Source organism: Eucalyptus grandis, chromosome 1 (assembly GCF_016545825.1).
Source record: "Eucalyptus grandis isolate ANBG69807.140 chromosome 1, ASM1654582v1, whole genome shotgun sequence".
In the NCBI taxonomy this organism is placed as follows: domain Eukaryota; kingdom Viridiplantae; phylum Streptophyta; class Magnoliopsida; order Myrtales; family Myrtaceae; genus Eucalyptus; species Eucalyptus grandis.
In genome coordinates, this window is record NC_052612.1 from 47,428,218 (window position 1) to 47,449,924 (window position 21,707).

A 21,707-nucleotide genomic window follows, 5' to 3' on the forward strand; every position below is an offset into this window, starting at 1 on the left:
TCATATGATCAAGTCTTAAATGATTAGCATAAACGGAATTGTGTTTAAGGCCCCACGTCATAAACATACCTCATTTATTGGTCTCTAACGGCCAAATTCTTGTCATAAAAATTTTCAAGTTCTCTTAAAACATAATATTCTCGTTCATCTAAATTGGCCATAAAAAAACCATCTCATTGGTATGTTAAAAATATGCAATAATATCTCAAAAGGCGTGTAATAAACCCATATTTGGGATTCTTACCCTTTATATATCTGTCGGATTCCTTCGATCCTCTGTGGTTTTTTCCTATTCCTCGACTTCATATTCTAATCTTCCATTTCGATTCGTCCCTCTTTTTTCTTTTTCTAACGCAAGAAACGTAAAAGCTGATTTATCAAAGTGATTTACAAAACAACAACACGACAACCTAAGAGAGAGAGAGAGAGAGAGAGAGAGTAGTAAAAGATGCTCCTAAAGACAGTTTCGGCAGTAAAAGATGCTCCTAAGACAGTTTCGGCAATGACGTCCCTGCCATTCTAGTTGAAATGCACTCAATTCGACTCCGTCAGGATACCAAAAGGTACAGGATAGCCACTCAGTTTTGGACTCTACTTTAATTCAACCCTTTTCACAAATTCAATAAGCTATAATTACATCCCTCCCCTGGTGGGTGCTCCAGGGTGTCATGAGGCTACAAAACTTAGACTTGAATCCATTAGGATCCTAGAGTTGCTATATACTATTGGGAAAGCTAAAAAGAATATGTTACAAAATGAGCACAATAGGCTCCAAAGATGTAGCCCTAACTAGTTTACAAAGTGACTAAAAACGTAATGGTCAATCTCACCAGCCATAGATGGGATTCTCCACCTGCGGAGGCAAGAGATTAAGGTCTTGACTGTGCTGCTTGCTGTAGTCTCTAGTTCCCGGTACGGCTCCGGTGCATAGTCTCAAGAACTCGTTACTAGTGAGACAGTAGTGGGCAAAAGCCAGCCCTCCATCATACAGTCCTGTCAAGCTAGGCATTGAAACTGATTTGGCCAGAGCTTTTCCATTTATCTTGGCTGTACTGCCTTCACCTCTATCTTCGTTCAAGACTTTCTCGAGCTCAGAATACTCTAAGAATCTCTGCGTAGCAGCTTCCCACGAAAGGTTGTATCTTTGCTCAGGAGTCAGCGGCCGAGGCTCATTCGCTAGGGCCTCTTTCACTTTGGCAACAAAGTCCTCGGATGTTCTGTATGTTAAACAGTTGGGAAACGATCTAAAAAATTCATTGGATGGGTGGTCAGCACAAACCACAAATTTCCCCATCGCAAGTGCCTCAGCAGTAGCCGTGCATAGCACATCGCTAACACTGGGATTTATGAAGACTTTGTACCTTCAAGAACAAGAGCAAATATCGTCAGTAAGCTCACTAGTTTTGTGTCTTCCTATCTGCATGAGCATGCACGCTAGCAAGAATGTGAGGACATTTGCCTACATGATTGTAGAATCATAAACAGATTAAATTCCAACCATTAATGTCTCATCAGCCCAAGAAACAGAACATAAGGAGCATATTCCTTGGAGGAAAATATGAGCTATATCCTACAGGAGTTCATTTTCAAATGTCCTTTTAAACCCCTTTCTGACGGAAAACATTGCTTGTCAGAAATTCCTGAAAAGATCTTCATTGACACGTTAATTGAACCAAAACTGATTCTATCTGATAGAAACTTTGTATGCTTACCCATGAAGAGAATCATCTGCATGGTCCCTTCCTTTAAGAAAGTTGAGATTTAAGTTCAGTCTCCTAGCTGCACTCTGAACTTCACGTGCATCCTCACCATTTCCAAACACATCCAATTTAAAACCGTCAAGATCACTCTTATGCATTGCTAACAAATCTATCAACTCTCTGTATCCCTTTGCCCACACCATCTTCCCCAGGAAATATGCTCCTTTGGAAAATGCTTGCTGCCCGAGTTCCCTTTCTGCAGCAACCTTGTCTCCAATTTTCAAGAACTTGGGATTCACCCCATGGACATTGCACACTATTGACTTGGGCAAATCTTGTGTGGCAGCAGAAAGGCGAAGAACCTAGATGTGTATTCAACAATAACATATCAGATGGAAAAGAGGAAAAATAAAACCCACACGAGTAGCACATTCAGTTCCATCTCTAAAGCAAAAACAAACAATTACAATTGAGGAAGACATAAGCTCACCTTGTTGCAGTACGCCCTTGTGACCCAATTGTTTATGTGCTTCACAAGGAAAGCTTGGAGAGCTCCATTTTTCTCTCTCTTGATATACTCTAAGTAATTGGTGTGAACAACACCTACGACATGGTTGAATTTATCGGTCCACCGCTTGCCATGATGATACCAATTTAAGTGCTCTGGCTCTTCCAGGACAGCGATGTCAGCATCTTTTGATGGGATAAATTGTGTAGTGTCTCCGGCAGGTATTATGCTCCGCCTTTCTTTTTGAAACTGTAGACCAACAAGAATAATATCTCATCTACCAAAATCAAGAATAGAATGTCAACTAGAAGTATGAACTTGCAGTGAATTGCCAGGAAGCTCCTACCTTTCCTGGATAAAATGAAATTTTGAAATCAGCCTTAAAGCCAATCCTTTCCTCCAGCCAGTTCCGTATGTAAGTTTCCTGTTCTTCTGGAGAGCTGAAAGTGATATTATTCGGATAAACTAATTCTTGATCTGATTTACAAAGCCAGGGAACAAGAAGGGTCACATTTTGCTTTGCAGAGTTGGCTAAATATGCTGCTCGAAATAAAGGGTTTACAGCTGTTCCAGTCATCCAAGGCAGACTAGCAGTTGTAACAATAGCTACATGCCTCTTCTGATCAGTCATGTCATGCTTTGCAGTGTCTGTCCAGAAACCGCCCTCATAGCAATGCCCTGTACTCTGAAGGACGCTGGCTAGTCTCAACTCCAGCTCATCATTTATGTTATCATTTCCAATAATTGAAGATTCCTCGCCAGAAAGGGAATGCATTAAAAGTTGGTTTTTACGTTTGCTGCACAAGCTTTCCACTATTTTGTCACACACATCTGCAGAGAAATTTGGGATGATGTTGAAAGGCATAAGAATCATGGAATACCCAAGTCTGCAATCGTAACCAGATTCAATCCACTCGAATTCGTGTATTTATTTATAAAGACACAATCTTGTGTTTAAACAAACAAGTTTGGCTGAGAATAACAAATACAAAACAACTGCAGCAGACCAGCTGACCTTCAAGCCTTAAAGACTTAACCAATTTTTAGAATTAAGATCCAACGAAACCATAATGGGAAGCTCATTAAGAAAAAATAGCAGACATGTTTGTAAGGGCTGCAAAACTATTTTTCTGTCACCCAGAATGCTGAAAAAAGATCACAGATATACACCTAGGTAAAGGTCATAGAGTGGTTTAATTTTCTTGTCCACAACAAGAGGGAGTCTGTTTGGTGAAAAGAAAAATAAGCTTGACCGATCAATATTCAGTGATAGGGAAACCAAGAGTTATCATGAATAGGTCTATCCTACCTCATCATATTGAGTCATTGACAATATGCTTTATATGTTATTAGTAAGGATAATCATACATAAAAATAATCATGAACCATGGACAAACATTTTGGAAAAGTAACATCCACGACTAGCTAGGTATGTGAACATTAAAGAGATCAATATTTACCTTTTCTTACACCTAGCTGATCCAAAAATGGTTCAGATTGCCTGATCAGACACGCGAGAAGTTCAGGCACGTCAAGTGGCGGTACTCCCTGCAAAAAAATGGAAAGAGGCAAGTGTTCAGCTCGACAAACGTCAAAGTACAAAAAGTATTTAGCAATTCTGGTTTGCTTTAAATCAGAATGTGTAGCTAAAAAACTGAACACTTCAGTCTGAACTACACTTTACAAAATTATGAAGGAGAACAAGGGAGCAATTTCAATTTTGACTACTCCACTTCTATTTTTCACTTTCATGCCAGAAAGGGACTTCAAACTTTAAAGCAAAATGCATGTCAAACTGCCGCATAAACACATGCGACCAAAAACGTGTGAGGTGCCTTTTACAATCATTTTCCCAGTATTAAAAGCTGCATACTTTGACAAGCCAATGACAAATGGACAGTTCATGTGCACAGAACGTTTATAAAGTACATCATAGGGCAAAATAGTGAACTTCAACAAGAAAGAGGCTAACCTTTGACTCTTCAGGCTCCTTGCAAATTGCTTTCTGCAGAAAACAGTCATGAATTAGACATGTAGCTCTTATCATAACAAGGTAAAATAAGCAACAAAATAGAAAAGAAGAGCCATTTTAACTACAACTTCAGACATGTTTTTACTCAATAACAATTTAAATTAAATGTAAAATACTAACCAAACGGAAAATTCGGAGAACTGAATGTTCAACCTCTCTCCCACCCGCCCCCTCCCCCTTCCCTTTTTCCTGTGAAAATTTTTTAGATCCTACCAGAAGAAAATGGGTTCTACTCTAGGTAACTATAAACCCAGAAACCTAATGGATTGAGCGACAATCCAAGAGCAGAATGTCCAATTAGCTCTGGGAAAGGGTCAAAACGACAGAGGAACACAGGCCGACACAATTCATTTAGTGATGGAATCACAGGATGCAATGCAACAATCAGAGGACTTAAAAGTAAGGTATTTCGATTTATTCATCTTGCAAGCTCAATGACAAGCTCGCACAGAATTTTTAAAGCTAGGAATCTCCTGATAATCCATGACTACTGATCAAATCTTTAAGACCTCTAGTTTACCTCAAACAGCCTAAGCAAACGGAAATCACCAAGTTCACTTCAAGATGAGATAAAACCAATTGGATGAGATAACCAAGAAAGGAAAAGCAAGGTGAGAAGACATACCAAGCTCGACTTCACTTTCTCCACGAGCTCCCCGCTCTTCCACCCCTCGAAAATATCCACCGAGCTCGGGCTCCTCCGCCTCTCGAACTCCCCGAGCCTCGCCTTCAACGCCCGAATCGGCTCCCAATAGTCCTTCTCCACCTTCGGCTCCTCCATGAACCGCACCCACCTCCTCCTCCTCCTCCTCCTCCTCGCCCTATCGAAATCCACAACCCCGCTCCCATCGTCCGCCTCCGAGACAATCGCGTTCTTTATGGCCGACAGATCGATCCGTATGCTCCCCGAGTGCCCCCACTTCTCCAGCACGCGCTTGCTGAAGTCCGGCGCCGAGTAGGCCCGCCGGAACTCGAACAGCTTGGGCTGCAGCCGCTTGACGAAATCGATCTCCGCGGGCGGCCGCCGCGCGGAGGGGAAGGTGGTGGAGGCGGAATTGATGAAGTTCTCGAGCTCGCGGTCGAAGGAGGTGGCGAGGTTCTTGAAGGAGTTGGCCCGGTTGCGGATCAACTGGAAGTCGGCGTCGGCCGAGACGCGGACCTCCTTCCAGCTCTTGGAGAGGAAGGAGAAGGCGCTCGAGGACGCCACCGGAGACTGCGTCTCGTTGACCATCGGCGCCGGCGTATCGGGGCCCTCCGATCGGAGCTAGGGTTTCGCCGGAGGAGAGGGATTTTGGAGAGATTCCGTGCGGAGCCTATTATGGATTTTCAGAGAGAAAAATGGGAGAGATAGGTATTTTAAGTTTCGGGGAAAGGTTCGAGGAGGTTAGGGAGGCTCAACGGCCAGGATCGTTTCGGGAGGGGGCCGTACACGTGTGACGCCACGTAGGACTTCCGGAGATTTCGCGGGGTGACGTGGAAGGGGCGACACGTGGGGGGGGGCGGGATTGGCGGGACCGGGGATTTGGCGGAATATTCTGGAGAGGGAATATGCTGCGGGAACGAGGGAGGAAGGGGTGATGGGCCTTCGGGATGGGAGCTCCTGGAGTTTCGGTCTATTTCGCCCGTCGTTTGTCTGGCGCGGGGCGGCCACGTGGCGCGTAGCTATTGGAGGGACGCCGGGATTGTCTATCTTTCTGTTCTTGTCCGATTCCATCTCCGGTCCACGGTTGTCGTCGGCATTGTTTACCGACGAATGCTAGAAGATTCAGAAGAACGCGGCGGGTAAAACCTTAAACACTCAGTAAAATTTAGTGACTTTTAAGATGATTTATAGCATGAATTTCGGTGAACGAATGATTCAGATACACAATTACGTATTAAAAAATTAAATCTTGATTGTAATTACTTCATATCACTAATAACTTAAAGATTCGAGATTGACAAGTCCGTCGTTACAACACCATCTAAAATTCTAGTAGTCAAAAAGCAACTCCACATAAAGTGGAGGTAACTATCATTCATCAAATTTAATAGTAAAACTTGGTCATTTTATCTCGATGCATTATTTTAGATAAGCTCATCTTGGCATCCACAGTAAACCCTTACAATATTTTCAAAGGTACTCATTAGTTTGGGTAGTTGAAGGGAGAAAATATGAGAAGGGATCATCATAGGACGCGTTCGGTAATGTTTTGCTCAAAATTGTTAGGAAGAACGAGAAATGACTATTTTGCCCGGCGAGAACAATTTTTGACCAAAAACGTGTTTGAAAAACTTTTGCAGGAATAAAAATGAATAGAAATACATTTGATAAATTTATATTCTTTTTTGTTTCTTTTAATTTTTTAATATTTTTATTTCTTTTCTTTTAGCGGTCGCCGGCCAAGTCGGCCGGCCGACCGACCGACGGGGCGGCAACCTCGCCTAGCCATGACGAGGTTCATCGGCCCTAGTGGTGGGCGAGCTCGGCCTCGCCAGATCTAGGCAAGCCTGAGCTCGCCCAACCAAGGCGAGGTTGAGCCTCGCCCACGCCGGCGACGCTCGGCCTCGCCTAGCACGGCGAGATCGCCGCCCTCGACAACCGATCATCAACCATGGCGAGGGCGACGATCGGCCCAAAGAAAAAAGAAGAAGGAAAGAGAGAAGAGAGAAAATTTGTTTTTCAGAAGTGTTTCCAAAACAAAAAAAATAACATTTTTTTTTTCTTATTTCCGTTCCGATTTTGTTAACAAAAAAGCGATTTTCAACAAAAACGCAAACAAACGCGTTTGCATTTTTTTTTTTTTTTCCGAAAACAAAAAAACAAAAATTCTATTCATGAACAACAAAAAAGAACACAAACATGCAGGGCCATAGAGTATATTTTCGAATCCCTCCAGATGCATCTCAATACTTGCACTTGAAAATTCCTTAATTACAATATCCCCATCAAGAACATCAAAGCATGCATGATGACATTGGATACAATGACAAGGTGTGTCCTTCTTCTTTTTTATCACGATGCTTTCAAAATCTCTTGTACAAACCGGCGTGTGGTTTGCGTATGTTTTATGTCACATTTAAATTTTTGCCAAAGTAAACGTAGAACGAGCATGAAAAAAAAAAATACAAACAAGGAAGCAGAGGATGCCTCGTATGAACCAATGGAGAAGCTCTTGATTTCAAGAGGGCGTCGTCGATGCTGCGTGTTTCACATCGAGAAAAAGGGACAAATCCCCCACACACCCTTTTGGAGAATTATGAATTTCGTGTTGTGCATATGCCGATTCCCAAAAGCAGGGGCAAGTGCTAGTGGGGAAGCAACAACGACAACGACGTAAGACGACCGAACGCGGAGTTTGTCTATTCGATAGAAGACAAACCAGAGAGAGAGATAGAGAGAGATTCATCCGCACGCATTTGCCCGCATTGCTGTTGTCAATCAAGTCTGGCGACTTTCTCCCGAGACCTCAAATCAAACCAGGAGAGATAGGGATAGAGAGAGAGAGAGTCGTGGTTCGGGAGTGTTCGTGGCCAGCTGAAGTTGTGATCCCACCACGGGGATTTGTATCCACGTGAATTTTACCGTGCACGTCTTAGTCTCATCTTTTTCCGTAGCATGATCTGATGTCGCGGGTCCAAGTTCAATTGGTTAAACAGATTCTCTGATGTTGCTCTGCAAAGCCTTTGTCATTTTCGCATAGGATTAGAGGGAGAAGCTTGGAGGCTAGTTTCGGGCTTGAGCAATTCCACCCGTGTAAAGAGTTATCCCATGTATTAGAATATTTAAATAATAAATTACGCATTCATCTAATAGTTTAAGTTTTTAGACAAATGATTATATGTTGACAGTGATTAAATCACATAATACGGCCTATTCAAATGTATGGATCTCAACTCCATCTAGATTATTAAATCAATGGACTCGACAATTAAAATAATAGACTATACATGTGACAACAAATGATCAGATTCCAGAGGCGCTGTACATGCAACAACGTTTCTCCCAGTCATGATATATTCAAAGTTTAGGATGCCACAACTTCCACGAAAAAATTAGTGGATACCTTGAGATCATTTATAGAGTTTGATTAGAAGGCAACGTGTCAAACATTTATTGGGTATTTTGATATGGATCACTTATTCATACGCCTACTTACGTCTCAAACATTACTTAATAGATCAATTTCATATACTAACTTAAATATAAAGTAGAAAGGAGAATTGAAGAATTTTCTTTATGATATGATCGTGTAAAATAATATATATCAATCTATCCATACAAAGTCATGTAAAAATATTTGTGCAATCATGAGAAATATAGATCATCAATAGAAATATTGAAATTATTTTTAATATAAAAAAATATCCTACTTATTTCTAACATACCGATTATAGCATGTACAACATTGTCCTCATTAGGGAACCAGGTTAACTGTGATTGAAGAAAGTGCCATAATGCGTATTAATCCATTGTGGCATTTAACTCATCTTCACTCATTCCACAGCCTCTATCCAAAATGAAAATTCTAACGTGTCTACCTTCATCATCGTCAAAACCCCATAATTCTTTGTCTATTTTTATCTTCTTAACAGAGAGGGAATAGGAGAACAACGGTCGGCCTACTATAGAGACTAAATTTTTTTGGGATGAGTAGACAGATGGGCGAGAAATGGTTGGGAATAAATATGTGGACGTGAAAAACAACGTGGGAGGAGCTTCTCTTGAGAACTTTAGGACAGCTATGGAGAAGATAAGGAAAGAGGCCGAAGACCATGCAGATCCCAACGCGTGGCGTGAGGAAAAGGAACCTGTTTTCGAGTCTCCATCCACGGCTTGAGTAACAAGCGTCGGACATCCCCAATTCCGCACCCACGAGGTTCTTCACGGGGATTCGAATTGTGGGGTCGGGAGCATCTGGTTTGGACAAGATCAAGTCGAATTTGTTTCCAAAATATTAATTTAGTTTTAATTTTTTAATTAATCAATTTAATTTTATATTTTTAACAATTTGATAATGTATTCTTTTAACTCAATTTTGATTGATCATTATCGACGTTAATTTTTTTTTTTTTTTTATAATTTTTACTTTATTTTTTTATTTTTCTATATTACATGAAAATCAAATCTTCTAGTTAGGGAAACAAATTTAACATTTTTATATGGGTATTAAGATAGTTTACGACCTTTATAATCAAATCATTGGGTGAGTTTTATGACTTTGCACATTCTCGGGCTATTTTTTCTTTTCTTATATCTCATGTGTTACAAGAGTTCTTCTTTATTAGGACAACGTAAATTCTAATTGATTCTCACCTCGTCATATTTAAATAAGCTTCAATTATATGATATTTAACTTGAATATCTCCCACAACATGGACACATCTCTACATCATGTCTTGTTGATGCCTCTTCAGTTGGAACATCCTCCTTGAGGACTTTTGCCAAGTAATGGCTAGCCATATTACGTGCAAACTACCTTCTCCACACCATTGGCATTGATCTTGAGCCGAAATGTCTTTTAGATATCAGCTCTTTATCTTTCTCACGAAATGATTGCCATAGTTGATTGGGGTTTTCTATAGAGGTGGGGGTTTCGTCCAAGGAAGTGTTTAACTTGCAGCGTCTGCCCTTCCAATTTTTGGCCAATAATCATCAAATTTGGCTCGATGATAGGCAGAGTCGGGACATAAAAGTCCTTACTATGGAACACATCAAACGGCCGCCCCACCAATTGCATGATGAAGTCCGACTTGAGTTGGGATTATTAGAAGCGGCAGCGGCGTCGTTGTCGTTCTCCGCTGTGAAGGAAATAACACGAAACTGACAACTAGTCTTAGAGAAGAAGAGCGTTAGGAAGTGATAAATGATAACGAGTGGGCGTGGATTGAGCAATGGTGAAAAATGAGAGGGGGAAAGGGGCCAAATTATAAAGACATTTTCTTGCTCCAGACGGTTACTGGATCAGTGGCTGTTGTTGGGCTGATTCGACTTGTGGCAACCAGCAGAGGCCGAACCCAAAAATTTATTGGGCCGGACCATAGATAAAAGGGCCTGACCTGGCTCAGGATCGGGCCCGGCCCAAAGGGCCGTGCCTGGTCGGCTGGCACTGGCAGGTCAAAGCCGAGGAGAAACCGTGGCAGGACCAGGCGAGGCCACGTGAATTTCCTCTGCCCTCTCGGCGACCGTCGCTGTTTTCCTTAACGAGGAAGGAGACGACGGCACAAGACGTAACTTCACCGAAACACGACGGCGCCCGCTTTTGCTTCGGGCATCTTTCTCTTTGCCTCAACGTCCCCTTTCCCCGAACAGAATCCAATTCCCTCGTCCAAAAAGAAGCAGGAAAAGGGAGCCAAAAGCAAGGCGAGAAAGAAACAGAGACAGAGACAGAAACAGGGGAGAGGGAAAGAAGAACGAAGATGGGTCTCCTTTCCAACAGGTGACTCGATGTTTCTTCCTCTCTCGAGCTCCATGTTCCTTGATCTCGCCTGGGTTGAATGCGGTTTGATTTTTTGCTTTCTGGGTTGAGACGTTTACCCCTTGTTGGTTGCGTGCGTGGGTTGATTGCAGAGTAAAGAAGGAGAGCCTGGTACCAGGGGATCATATCTACTCCTGGAGGACCGCTTATATTTATGCCCATCACGGTTTGCCCTCTCTCTCTTTCCTTTTTCACGGTACTGTCTATCTTGTCTGTGTTCAGGGCCCTTCGATTAGTTCTTTCGCCGAATGCTGATTATGTAGCGATTATCGATGTTTTGTGTTCCCTGAAATTTTCAATCTCAAGCTGAGGAGGAAGTTATTTCCGATTGACTTGTTAGGCTTTGCAATTTAGGTGGATTAGGATTAGTTAAGCCGGGTTGTGGTACTTTATTGCATCGGTATTCGCTTTGTGATCATGGCGAAAGCGTTGTTAAACAACACGGAAACATTACGCTAAAATGCGATTGGCTTGATGTATGAATTATTGAGCGAAACTCCATTGAAATGCGATTGACTCGATAGGCCATGTAAGGTGCAACCTTAAGATTCTTGCTCCTCATTCGTTATGCTACCAACGACGGCTCTGTATGTTGCAGACATTCTTGTCCATCATAATTTGGCAAAGGGACTTTTCACAATTGAACTGGATCCGGTCGTATGTCGTATGCTCAACTAACATCGTGATGTACACTGTGCAGCAAAAAATCTCTGTTCTATTTAGGAGATTCCTTTCCCTTCATATTTCTCTTGTGCACTGATTGGCTGAATGTGGTTTGGATTGTTCCGTACGTCTTATTAAGTCGAGGCACGCCAATGTTTCACCACATTTAGCCATCTCTCTTCTTGTCTTGATGAGTTTACTGTTCTGCTACTGTTGTCCTAAGTCCTAACTATTTATTTGTGAGAGCTAAATCCACCGGTTTCCTAACTTTCTACTCAATGAATCAGGTATTTACATTGGCGATAATAAAGTCGTGCACTTCACGAGACAGGGACAAGAAGTAGGAACCGGTACTGTCTTTGACCTTTTATTAGCAAGTTCTGGACCAGCCCGGTCTCGAGTGCCTTGCCCAACCTGCACTCCTCCCGAAGATGATCACGGGGTGGTCGCGTCATGCCTGGACTGCTTTCTCTCAGGGGGCATCCTGTACCGATTTGAGTACTCCGTGAGCCCTGCACACTTCCTTGCCAAGGCACGTGGTGGCACCTGCACCCTCGCTGTTGCCGATCCAGACGAGATCGTGGTTCACAGGGCAAAGTATCTGCTTGAAAACGGCTTCGGCTGCTACAACGTGTTCAAGAACAACTGTGAGGATTTCACCATCTACTGCAAGACTGGCCTCCTGGTTCTGGACCAGAGAGGCATCGGGCAAGGAGGGCAGGCAGTCTCGATCGTTGGTGGGCCTCTTGCAGCAGTCCTGTCCACACCATTGCGTCTGGTTACCACAAATGTGTACGGGATGGCGGCAACGGCAGTTGGGGTGTATTGTGCGAGTCGATATGCGGCTGATGTTGGGAGCGGCATGAGGAGGGATGTGGTGAAAGTGTCGGTGGAGGATCTGACTCGACGACTGGCAAATGGGATGCTTCAGGTGATGGAACCTCTCGGCTCGCCAACCATTGTTGGCTGATCTTTGGATAAAGCCGGGTTTGCAGCGAAATGTTGTGACCAAACTTCAAGACTGGGTTTTGATTGAAGCATCTGCTTCTTCTCGTGCATTGTGTGCGCACTTAACATGATTTCTTGCTGCCTCCCATTAAAGACATGCTTGTTTTATCTATCAAAAACTCTGGACTGATAGTGATCACTGTTCCTTAAAAGCTTGAGCTTTCAGTAGTTAGGCCAGCGAATGTTCCTGTTATTTCTCATCACAATTTCCTGCCTCGAGGAAGAAAGACAAATAACAGGATAATGCACCGACCATATCACCGGCATGACAATGCCGGAGTACCAGTGGTACTCGTCATGGTGATCACTGTTCCTTAAAAGCTTGAGCTTTCAGTAGTTAGGCCAGCGAATGTTCCTGTTATTTCTCATCACAATTTCCTGCCTCGAGGAAGAAAGACAAATAACAGGATAATGCACCGACCATATCACCGGCATGACAATGCCGGAGTACCAGTGGTACTCGTCATGGAACTTCGGGACTCCGAGGGTCCGGATTTAACATGTGAAGTGCAATATTGGCATGACCAGCAGTTGGACTTTCTATTTGATCAAGAACTGGAGCTACTTTTTTCATCAAGGTTATAACTTGGAAGCTAACAAACCATCTTTGGCAACAGGTTCATTTACGCTTCCACTGTCACATGTTTAAAGTTTCGCTATCCACTCCAGAAAGGATTACACTTTTATGATTTCGATACCCGGAAAACTTAGGCCCCGTTTGTTTGTATTTCTTTTGTGTTTTTAAACACTTTTTTCTGCAATTTTTTTTTGTTCCTGGGAACAAAAAAGGAATAAACGCGTTTGGGTGCGTTTCTGTTCCTTTTTGTTCTTTTGTTCCAAAGGAACAAAAAAAAAAAAGAAAGAAACAAAAACACAAATTTTGTGTTTTTGTTTAAGAACACAAATCGAAACACTTTTTTTTTCTTTTTCTCTTATTTTTGTTCTTCTTTCTTTTGGCCGGTGCCGGCCTCGGCCATGGCTATGGCGGACCGGCCGATGAGGGCCGGCGGCCTCGCCCGGCCACGGCGAGGCTCGCGGCCCGGCGAGGCCGACGCTCACCGTCCCCCGGCGAGGCCGAGGCTTGCGGCGGCCGGGCGAGCTCGATCTCGCCCGGATCTGCGAGGCCGAGCTCGCCCGGCGGGCGAGCCGCGCCTCGCTCGCCGCTAGGCGAGCTCGGCCTCGCCGGATCAAGGCGAGGCCGACCTCGCCGGCCGGGCGAGCTCGATCTCGCCCAGATTCGGCCTCGAGCTCGCCCGGGCGGCGAGGCCGAGCTCGGCCCTCGCCGGCCGGTCGCCACAGCCAAGGCCTTGGCCGCGACCGGCCAAAAGAAGAAAAAAAAATGAAAAAGAAAAAAAGAAAAAAAGGAAAAATAAAAAAAAATAGAAAAAATAAAAGAAATAAAAAAATTATCCAAATTTACCAAACATGTTTCTGTTTATTTTTTATTTAGAACAAGTTTACCAAACGCGTATTTTGTTCAAAAATTGTTCCCGGAACAGAAATATTTTTTTTCTATTTCTGTTCCTCTTGAACAATTTTTAAACGTAAACACAACCAAACGCGCCTCTTAGCTAACTGCACGGGGAAGTTAAACAACTGAAAATCAAAGGTATGCCGGCACAGCATGTATTACAGAGGCTGGACGGACGGCAACTGTTACATGCTTAGACGAGTAGAACCGCGTTCACGCATCCGTCATTCTCTGGATCATTGGTCACTTGTGCATATTTTCCTGTCACCAACCAACAATTACACAATTTAAATAACGACTGGAAGAGGCAAGGTGGTTTTCAACTTCACTTTTAAGCTCAAAAGCTTACCCCACACGACCTTCCCAGCTGGTGTGACGAGACCCAATTCACTTACGTTAACCTGTCATATTTAGAGAGAGATGAATAGGTAAAGCAGGCACCTTTCATAGAAAAAATTCTGGTGGTTTCCTTCATCTGAAGTAATGTCTATTCAAAGCCTTACCTCAATGACGGTTCCCTTGGTCAGGACACCCAGGGAGGTGTACATCTGACCGTTTGGATTTTCTTCACTCCAATGATCTCCAGATTGAAGGTGCACTTGAGCTCCGGATGCGTGACGTGAGCTTTGTTGAACCGGAGTCCTGATGGCCGAATGAACCGCTCGTACTTAGGGGGCTTCCTTGTGAAACCTGGTCCGACGAATGTGGCCTTCGTGACCATCCTCTTCCATTGCTTGGCTGAAAGAAGGGGAAGCAACAGGAAGTTCAGTAGCCTTTCAAAATTCAGAGCAAACTTTGATCCACCCTTGATTCATTTTTGCATAGATGGCCCAGACGCGGACGATGCGACTACATTCAGTTGCTTCAGCAAGTACAACGAGGATAAGCTCCTCGAGCAAGATTCTCAGATATTACAGCAAGCAAGCCTGAGTTAGCATCTTCTCTGAATCCCGACTCCACAACATGCGTTTTACCACGTCTCGATCTAAAAATTAGATTCGCCAGGGGAAAAAGGATAGTGATAACTCATAGTCTATTTGTAAACTAAGCATGATGTTGCCAAAGCAATCAAACTCCGGCCACCCCGCAGACACCACATACTCGAGAATAAAGCAGCAAGAGCAACAAAAACAAAGGGAATAAACAAGAACACGAAACCGATGGTAACCTATCTTGACTTACTTTTCCTTTTGCCAGATTTGACCACTTTGAACATTTCATCTTCAGCAACAGGCCTTACCTGAGGAGGATTACAAATGAAATGAATAGTCAAAAAAGATTTCAAATAAGTCATCACAAAACGAAATCGGGCAACTGGTTATTTACCAAGTGCAATGACAATTGATATTACCAGATGATGAGGGATGAGCTTACCTTCGGTAAAGGCACTTCCCACTTTCCAGCTTTCTCCTTCCTTTTCTGCTTAATAGAGTTGCTAAGCACCTGGATGTGCCAAAATGTCAGATTCGGAAACACTCAGTGATATTCAAAAAATCACATCCATCGATATTTGACTAAGCATACTTTAGCTCGGGTGGTGGTTTCACGGTCCAGCAGATAAGCAGGAACAGCTCCTTCACTAACATCATCATCCGCCTTGCGCCTAGATGATGACTCCTCGTGCATATTCAACCTGTCCCAACACATGAAGCACTCTTTTTACTGTATGGCCTATGAAGATAGCTCTTACTTCTTGAAAAATCGACCTACACTTAGCAAAATAATTTAGTATTTCTAGAATAGGTAATCAGAGTACCAGGACCTCATATATTCAACACATCCCAAATGGAAGATTGAGATCACGATGACTTAATTACCAGTCGATGAAAAAAAAAAAAAAAAACTCCCATGCTTCCTTTGCTTCGGTCGCTAACCGGACTGCATCTGCCTAAACTTTATGTTTCCCTAAAAAAAAAAAAAAAAAAAAAGTGTTTGTTTTGCTATATTTTTATGTAAGAGGCAATATGGCTTTTGTGAGTTTAGCTGGGACTAGATGACAATATTCTGAAATTTGATAACTATAATGAAGGAGTGTATTCTGTTGGATGGTCTTGGACCTCTCTCACATCAAAAGCTAGCTCAAGGGTAAAGCTTTTCCTTACACATATAAATTGACCACCTGTCCTTTCTATAACCGATATGAGATAAATCTTAACAATCTCCCCCTCACACATTGAGCTTAGGTTGGAGGCAGCAATAATTCTAGTAATTGTTGGGTCTAGACTTGTTAGTAACTAGATTTTGATATCAGTATTGGATGGTCTTAGGCCTCTCTTACTCCAAAAACTAGCTAAGCGATGAAGTTTTCCCTCACACTCATAAACTCACCATATGCTCCTTGCACAACTGATGTAGGATAAACCACAACTTCTTCCGATTAAAATCAAGAAATAAGCTACTCCTGACAACAAAAATCACCAAAAAAACTCACGTTTTCTTCATTAGAGCCTTCTCTGCATATCGTTTCTTGGCGAACATCTTACCCTTAATGCCCAAAGTCTGCGAAACATCCGGAGAAACAGACCCAACAGAAAAAAGAACTTGAGCTCACAGTGAAACCCCCAAACGAGAAGAGAAAAGATAAAAAAAAAAAAACACAAAAGCTGTTCACGTTAACAAGGAAAAGGAACCGACCTTCTGGGCTTTTTCGGATCTCTCGTGGACTTCCCGAGCTTCCCTCTTGCGTTTCCGCTCGAAGTGATCATGGCGATACCCATGTCTCTTCCTGTGGAGCTCTATGTAATCTCCCTGCGGCTGAAGATTGAAGAAGAAACGTCAAAACCGAAAGCAACGAAGCCAACCAGTAAGCATTGATTTAAAGCCATTCTAGCGATTCGCCCGAAACTTCTACTGAGAGAGAGAGAGAGATTGAGCAGCGCACGCACCATGGTGAGTTTACGTATCCGACGTGATCTCGCGATGCGTTCGAATCGAAGAACCTCTGATATTGTGGAGGGTCTATGCAGTGAAAGGTGGTCGAGTCTGGTTTTTTCATGTATAGGTCGGTTGTGAAGGAGCTGAGTCGGTGCGGTGGAGTTAAAGAAAACTTTTCCCTCGAAAACTCCCCACTTCTCCCTGTTTTCTGTGGATTCAAACATCTTGCAATGGGCCGAGGTCCGACAGAAGATGGCCCGGCCCACAATCTGCGAAAGCCCTCACGTCAGAATCCATCCTATCTGTAAGAATCGATTAATCATTGAGCCAAGCTGCTCGAGCCTGGCTTGTGCAGAATCCATACTCGGTTCCATTCTTTGGGAATTCGAGTCGAGCTCGAGCTTGAAAATACTTGTATCCTACGGCTCGCTGTTCTAGTCGAGCAGTATTTCTCTTCATATATTTTATAATTAGGGGAAGTTAGAGGAATGGTCCGTGTATCATTGCCGATGTTCAGTTTTGGTCCTCGTACTTTATCACCCCAAACCAAAATTTGTTCACAATTTCAAGGCGAAATCCACATTTTTGTAAATGCCGCCCTTGATACCAAGCATTATATATTAGAGCCTAGTGGAACTTTTCCTTTTTGTCGAAAATGCTTTCTTCGTTCGATGATGAAGGCTATTAGAAGATAGTTAATGGGTTTCTGAACATAAAATATTTCATAAGAGAGCTCGTGTTTAAGCAGCCAATTAGAAAGGAGGGCCTTCTTTCGATAGGTTTTGGCAATCTCGTCTATAAATTGATTGGTTTTGCGAGAGCAATGAGCTAATTTTAAACCCCTAAGCCAGACCAGAGCTCTTCTACAATCTTCTCTCATGTTTCGTCAGGCCCATGAGCCTTGATCGGCACCCAAAACACGCTTCACCACCAATTAGTTATTAGATTTCATTGCCACCCTTAGATCAGAAGTACTTTTTTTTTTTTTTTTTTTGTTAGTCCTACTCTATTCTTACTCTACTCGAAACCCACTCCTGAAACTTACGCGTCCCCACCCCATCCTCCCTTGAGAAGGTGAGGATTTGAACTCCTTAGCTCCCCCTTCTATGTTGGAATGATAGCCACTGGGGCGAATCCCAGTAGTTGATCAAAAGTACTCTTAAGGTAAATGAAAAGCCATTTAAATTCTAGCAATTGTACTCTAATCTTGAGGTAGTCTTCAACCCCATCCAAATACACATGTATATATACATGTATATACATATATATATATATATATATATATATATATATATATATATAATATTTTAATCTTGGGAAAAAAAGGTTAATTTCTGTTATGAATAGATTGATATTTTTGGACATTGATTAGATCCTTGAAACTTTGCCTATAAGTAGCCATACCATATCAGACCAGCTCAGGCACAACCCCAAAAATATTGGGATTTTCCGTAAAAATCAATTTGAAACTTCCAGGTCTGCCACCACTACCCTAATCGAAAACAGAAATGTCGCAACAGAGAACTTTTCCTATTACTTTAGTGGTTCTCATTCCATCATCACATGTCTTGAAGCTTCTAAACCCAGGAATGTTCAGTACTCCAAATTCCCTTTTCTTCTTTCTAGTTTCTGTATGTGAAAAGATCAAAACCCCATACCCATCAATTGTACAGACAAGGTGATCAAATCAGTCATAAGTGAAAGCACCAAGATGGAGACCTCCCCATGTGCGGATGTGGTTCGATGACAAGGACCCCAGAGCCAGAGCCATTGCAAAGCTTTTGCGCTCCATTGGATAGAACGAAAGCAGGAGAAGGAGGCCACACATCTTCACCTTGTTCCTTTGCGGCTCGATCGGCACAAAGATATGGACAGGTGCCATGAAGTGTAGGGTCTCTCGCTCTCTCTCTCTCTCTCTCTCTCTGTGTTGCGTTTATCGGTTCTCAATTATCCAAATCTTCCAGAAAACGAAACTGAAAGCCCGAAAAGCCAATAATAGCAAAAGAACAAAGTTTTATCTTGATAGGATCGAGAGGGTCGTGTGTCTACGGAGAAGGGGTGATTGAGCAATGTGCAAGGGCCTGCATCAAGGCCTGCATGGCTCGTGGGGAATGTATTTGATGCTGTATGTTGCAGGTACAACTGTAAGCTCAGATGATAAAGAAGGCCGGGTCCTCGCACGTGAAGCTAGCTATACAGCCTGTTGATTGCAGTTCAATTGGGTTGCTGTTCGCCTATGTGGCTAAACGTGCTTAGGCTTCAATGAAGGCTCGCCGGTCATGCAGCTCCTTCGTGGTCCCGCCATACATAGGAACTTAAATATAACTTTTCCCCATGTCATTCGTCAGCATTGAATGAAACAGAAAAATCTCTCCGAGCCCTTACTTTCTCCTTCTACTAAACCGACCAAATCGAGTAAGTTCAAACCCCTCCTCAAAATCCCCTTTTCTCCCTCCAAATCTCTCTAACCATATGTAGTGCTAGGGTTCTAGGGTTTGTGTGTAAATTCTCATAAAGCGTAGGATCTTTTAGTCTATTTGAAGTAGCTAGATGTGGTCCAATTACCCCCTAAAAGGTTTAACATCCAAAATCGGGTCCAGTTCCAAAATTAGCAATATAAAGTTGCTCCACTAGATTTCCCAACCTAGGGTATAGCTGCTGAATATTGATGGAAATCACGTTAGGAATGAACCAAGTTGATGCGTGAGCGTGACATATATAGAAATGCTAGAAGGTGAATTGGAAAATGAGTGTTCAAACCAGACACTCTTGGCTTACATGCCGTTTTGGAAGTTAGTGCTTAGTTGAGTTTCCCTGAATACTTATGCTCGTTAGAAAGAGTGTGGTGCAAACTTAGCATGGTTGTCATCTTCTGAGCTTTATAGAACGTCGACATCCATTTTCCTCCTTATCCATCTTCAAGTGGGCAACAAAGAAAAGTTAGCTTTTCGGATTACCATCAGGTTCACCGCCCCATATAAAAAAGTGCGCCGCGCTTATCCTTGAATGAGTGACATGTGTATTAAGAGTTTTCTTAGTCAAATTCTTCCACATGTCAATTATCTAACAGTAAATGTGCAAGTCATTCTTTACACCAACAGTGAACTTAATAAGAAATTTTGTTGTCTACGTGTTTTGTGCTTCACCTAGGGTTTTGAGTTCTCCACAATTGACGTTAACAATTTAACTCCTATGCTTTTCTCATTGAACTATTCATCATGAAAATTACCATAAAAAGTTATAAACATATTATGTAAATACGGATTCTTTTCAAATTAACGGTTGTGAATCTAGGGGTATTTCTAAAAGCCAATCCAAAAAAATGTAACATTGTAGTTTCGTGACTCGATATCCCACTATTAAAACATAATTTACCAAACTCTCTGTTCTCCCCAAGAATCAATCTATCGATTTTAATAACAAAAGAGTTACATCTTTACAAGATCAAACGGAAAATGACAAAAATCAGAAGCCTCACCAGTTGGGAAAATTGCATCATTCTAGGATAAAGGGACCTCGACCCCCACTTGGGACCGAAGGCTCCCTCCCCTCGCTCGCAGACAAAAGGCTTCGCCATCGGACATGGGGCCCAGATCCTGTCTGATGCTTTTCGGACCAATCAAATACTTCCTTTTGCACCGCCAAGCATTAATGTTATTTGAAATAATTTGTTAATCGAAATCGGCGCGAATGATTATATAATTTGAGAGGTGATAGTGAGCATAGATTCAGGGGTCCTACCAATATCAGTGTTGATGGTGGGACTCTAATGATTGGTCCAACAGGTCCTAATTAGCTGTTCCCATAGTACAAACTACCGAGAGTTATTCATAGACCGAATTTTGGTTTTGCCTTTCTTCTGGTTCTATCATTTTTCACGAACATTAAGTTAATCTTAAATTTTTAGTACAAAATTTCAATATAGCCATTCCTATTGGTTTTTGCCAAAAATTATTAATGTAACGGTAAGTAGCTGTCTTACGTGATATGTCATTACGTTAGCGATTTCAAATAAAAATTGATCAAAATGAATATATAATGGAATTTGGAGCAAATATTTAGCATGGGATGATTACCAAAAAATTTATTTACCGATTATATCGATATCAATTTAATCATAATCCTTTTGCTTTGATCCATACAATATGTTTGGAATTGATAAATTTCCTGATTTCATAGTTCAATTGACAAAATTGAAAAAGTTTATGACTGAATTGGCATACATTCGTTAAATTTAGAACTAATGGGGTAATTTTTACCTGTTGAACATCGCTGGAATTCTATGATACGATGAATTGAATTGGGGGTGTTTTCAAGAGGGTTTGCTCAATAAATATTCCATTAAACCTAACATTTTTCAAATTAAACAAAAAGGGCAGACCAATTATGTTCAGCCACACTCCAATTCCAATACCAAGCCTGTTACCTTTTTCTTTTTGGCCGGAAATTTTCTTACTTTAAACCCGAGTGCCAATCGCACTCCCCCCTCACCTTCCCCATCAAGCAACCACCACCTCGATGGATAATAATATCCAATTAATGTCCGTATTTTATTCTCGTAAATGGGTGGAAAATCAATCGTTTGCGACTGTTCGTGCATAAGGATACGGATCTCGATCATTTAATTTCTACATCAACCCAACGCACTACAGCTAGCATAAAATTAATTTGAACGAGAGCCTAACGGCGCACATTCTGAAACCCCATGATTCCACGTCTCAGCTGCCTTAGGGTGCGTTTGGGAAGCTTTTGGGAAAAGTCTTTGGGAAAATGCAAAGACCTTTGAGTTGAATGTGTTTTCAAAATGCAAATTGTGTTTGGTAAATTGTAATTTAAAAGCCCTTTGTGAAGTACCTTTGGCTAAAATGGTGTTTGGGGACAAAGGGCTTTTGTGAAAAAAAAAATATCAAAAGAAAAATAAAAACAAAAAACAAAAAAAATGAAAACCGGCGGGCGGGCGGCATCCGGCGGCGGCGGCGACCCTCGCGACCTC

At 42.2% G+C, this 21,707-nt stretch overlaps 3 protein-coding genes across 3 annotated transcripts; 1 reads left to right on the forward strand and 2 right to left on the reverse strand.

Annotated features, from left to right (window-relative positions):
• Positions 1 to 529: 529 nt before the first annotated feature.
• On the reverse strand, positions 530 to 5,580 carry LOC104415073 (digalactosyldiacylglycerol synthase 1, chloroplastic). Its single transcript, XM_039315915.1, has 7 exons — positions 4,866 to 5,580; positions 4,181 to 4,213; positions 3,669 to 3,756; positions 2,555 to 3,039; positions 2,191 to 2,457; positions 1,713 to 2,062; positions 530 to 1,361 (listed from the first exon to the last, which is right to left on the reverse strand). The coding sequence occupies exons 1-7, from the start codon at positions 5,469 to 5,471 to the stop codon at positions 827 to 829; spliced, it is 2,364 nt and encodes a 787-aa protein (XP_039171849.1). The 5' UTR covers positions 5,472 to 5,580; the 3' UTR covers positions 530 to 826.
• Positions 5,581 to 10,361: 4,781 nt separating this feature from the next.
• Positions 10,362 to 12,562, forward strand: LOC104446996 (hypothetical protein). Its single transcript, XM_010060786.3, has 3 exons — positions 10,362 to 10,659; positions 10,791 to 10,864; positions 11,649 to 12,562. The coding sequence occupies exons 1-3, from the start codon at positions 10,640 to 10,642 to the stop codon at positions 12,329 to 12,331; spliced, it is 777 nt and encodes a 258-aa protein (XP_010059088.1). The 5' UTR covers positions 10,362 to 10,639; the 3' UTR covers positions 12,332 to 12,562.
• Positions 12,563 to 13,964: 1,402 nt separating this feature from the next.
• On the reverse strand, positions 13,965 to 16,862 carry LOC104415079 (ribosome biogenesis protein NSA2 homolog). The gene is given in 10 exon segments (XM_039300904.1): positions 13,965 to 14,101; positions 14,190 to 14,241; positions 14,344 to 14,405; positions 14,408 to 14,578; positions 15,023 to 15,080; positions 15,215 to 15,283; positions 15,365 to 15,473; positions 16,272 to 16,339; positions 16,475 to 16,594; positions 16,726 to 16,862. Coding segments are annotated over 10 exon segments (780 nt in total). The 5' UTR covers positions 16,729 to 16,862; the 3' UTR covers positions 13,965 to 14,033.
• Between the last annotated feature and the right edge of the window lie 4,845 nt (positions 16,863 to 21,707).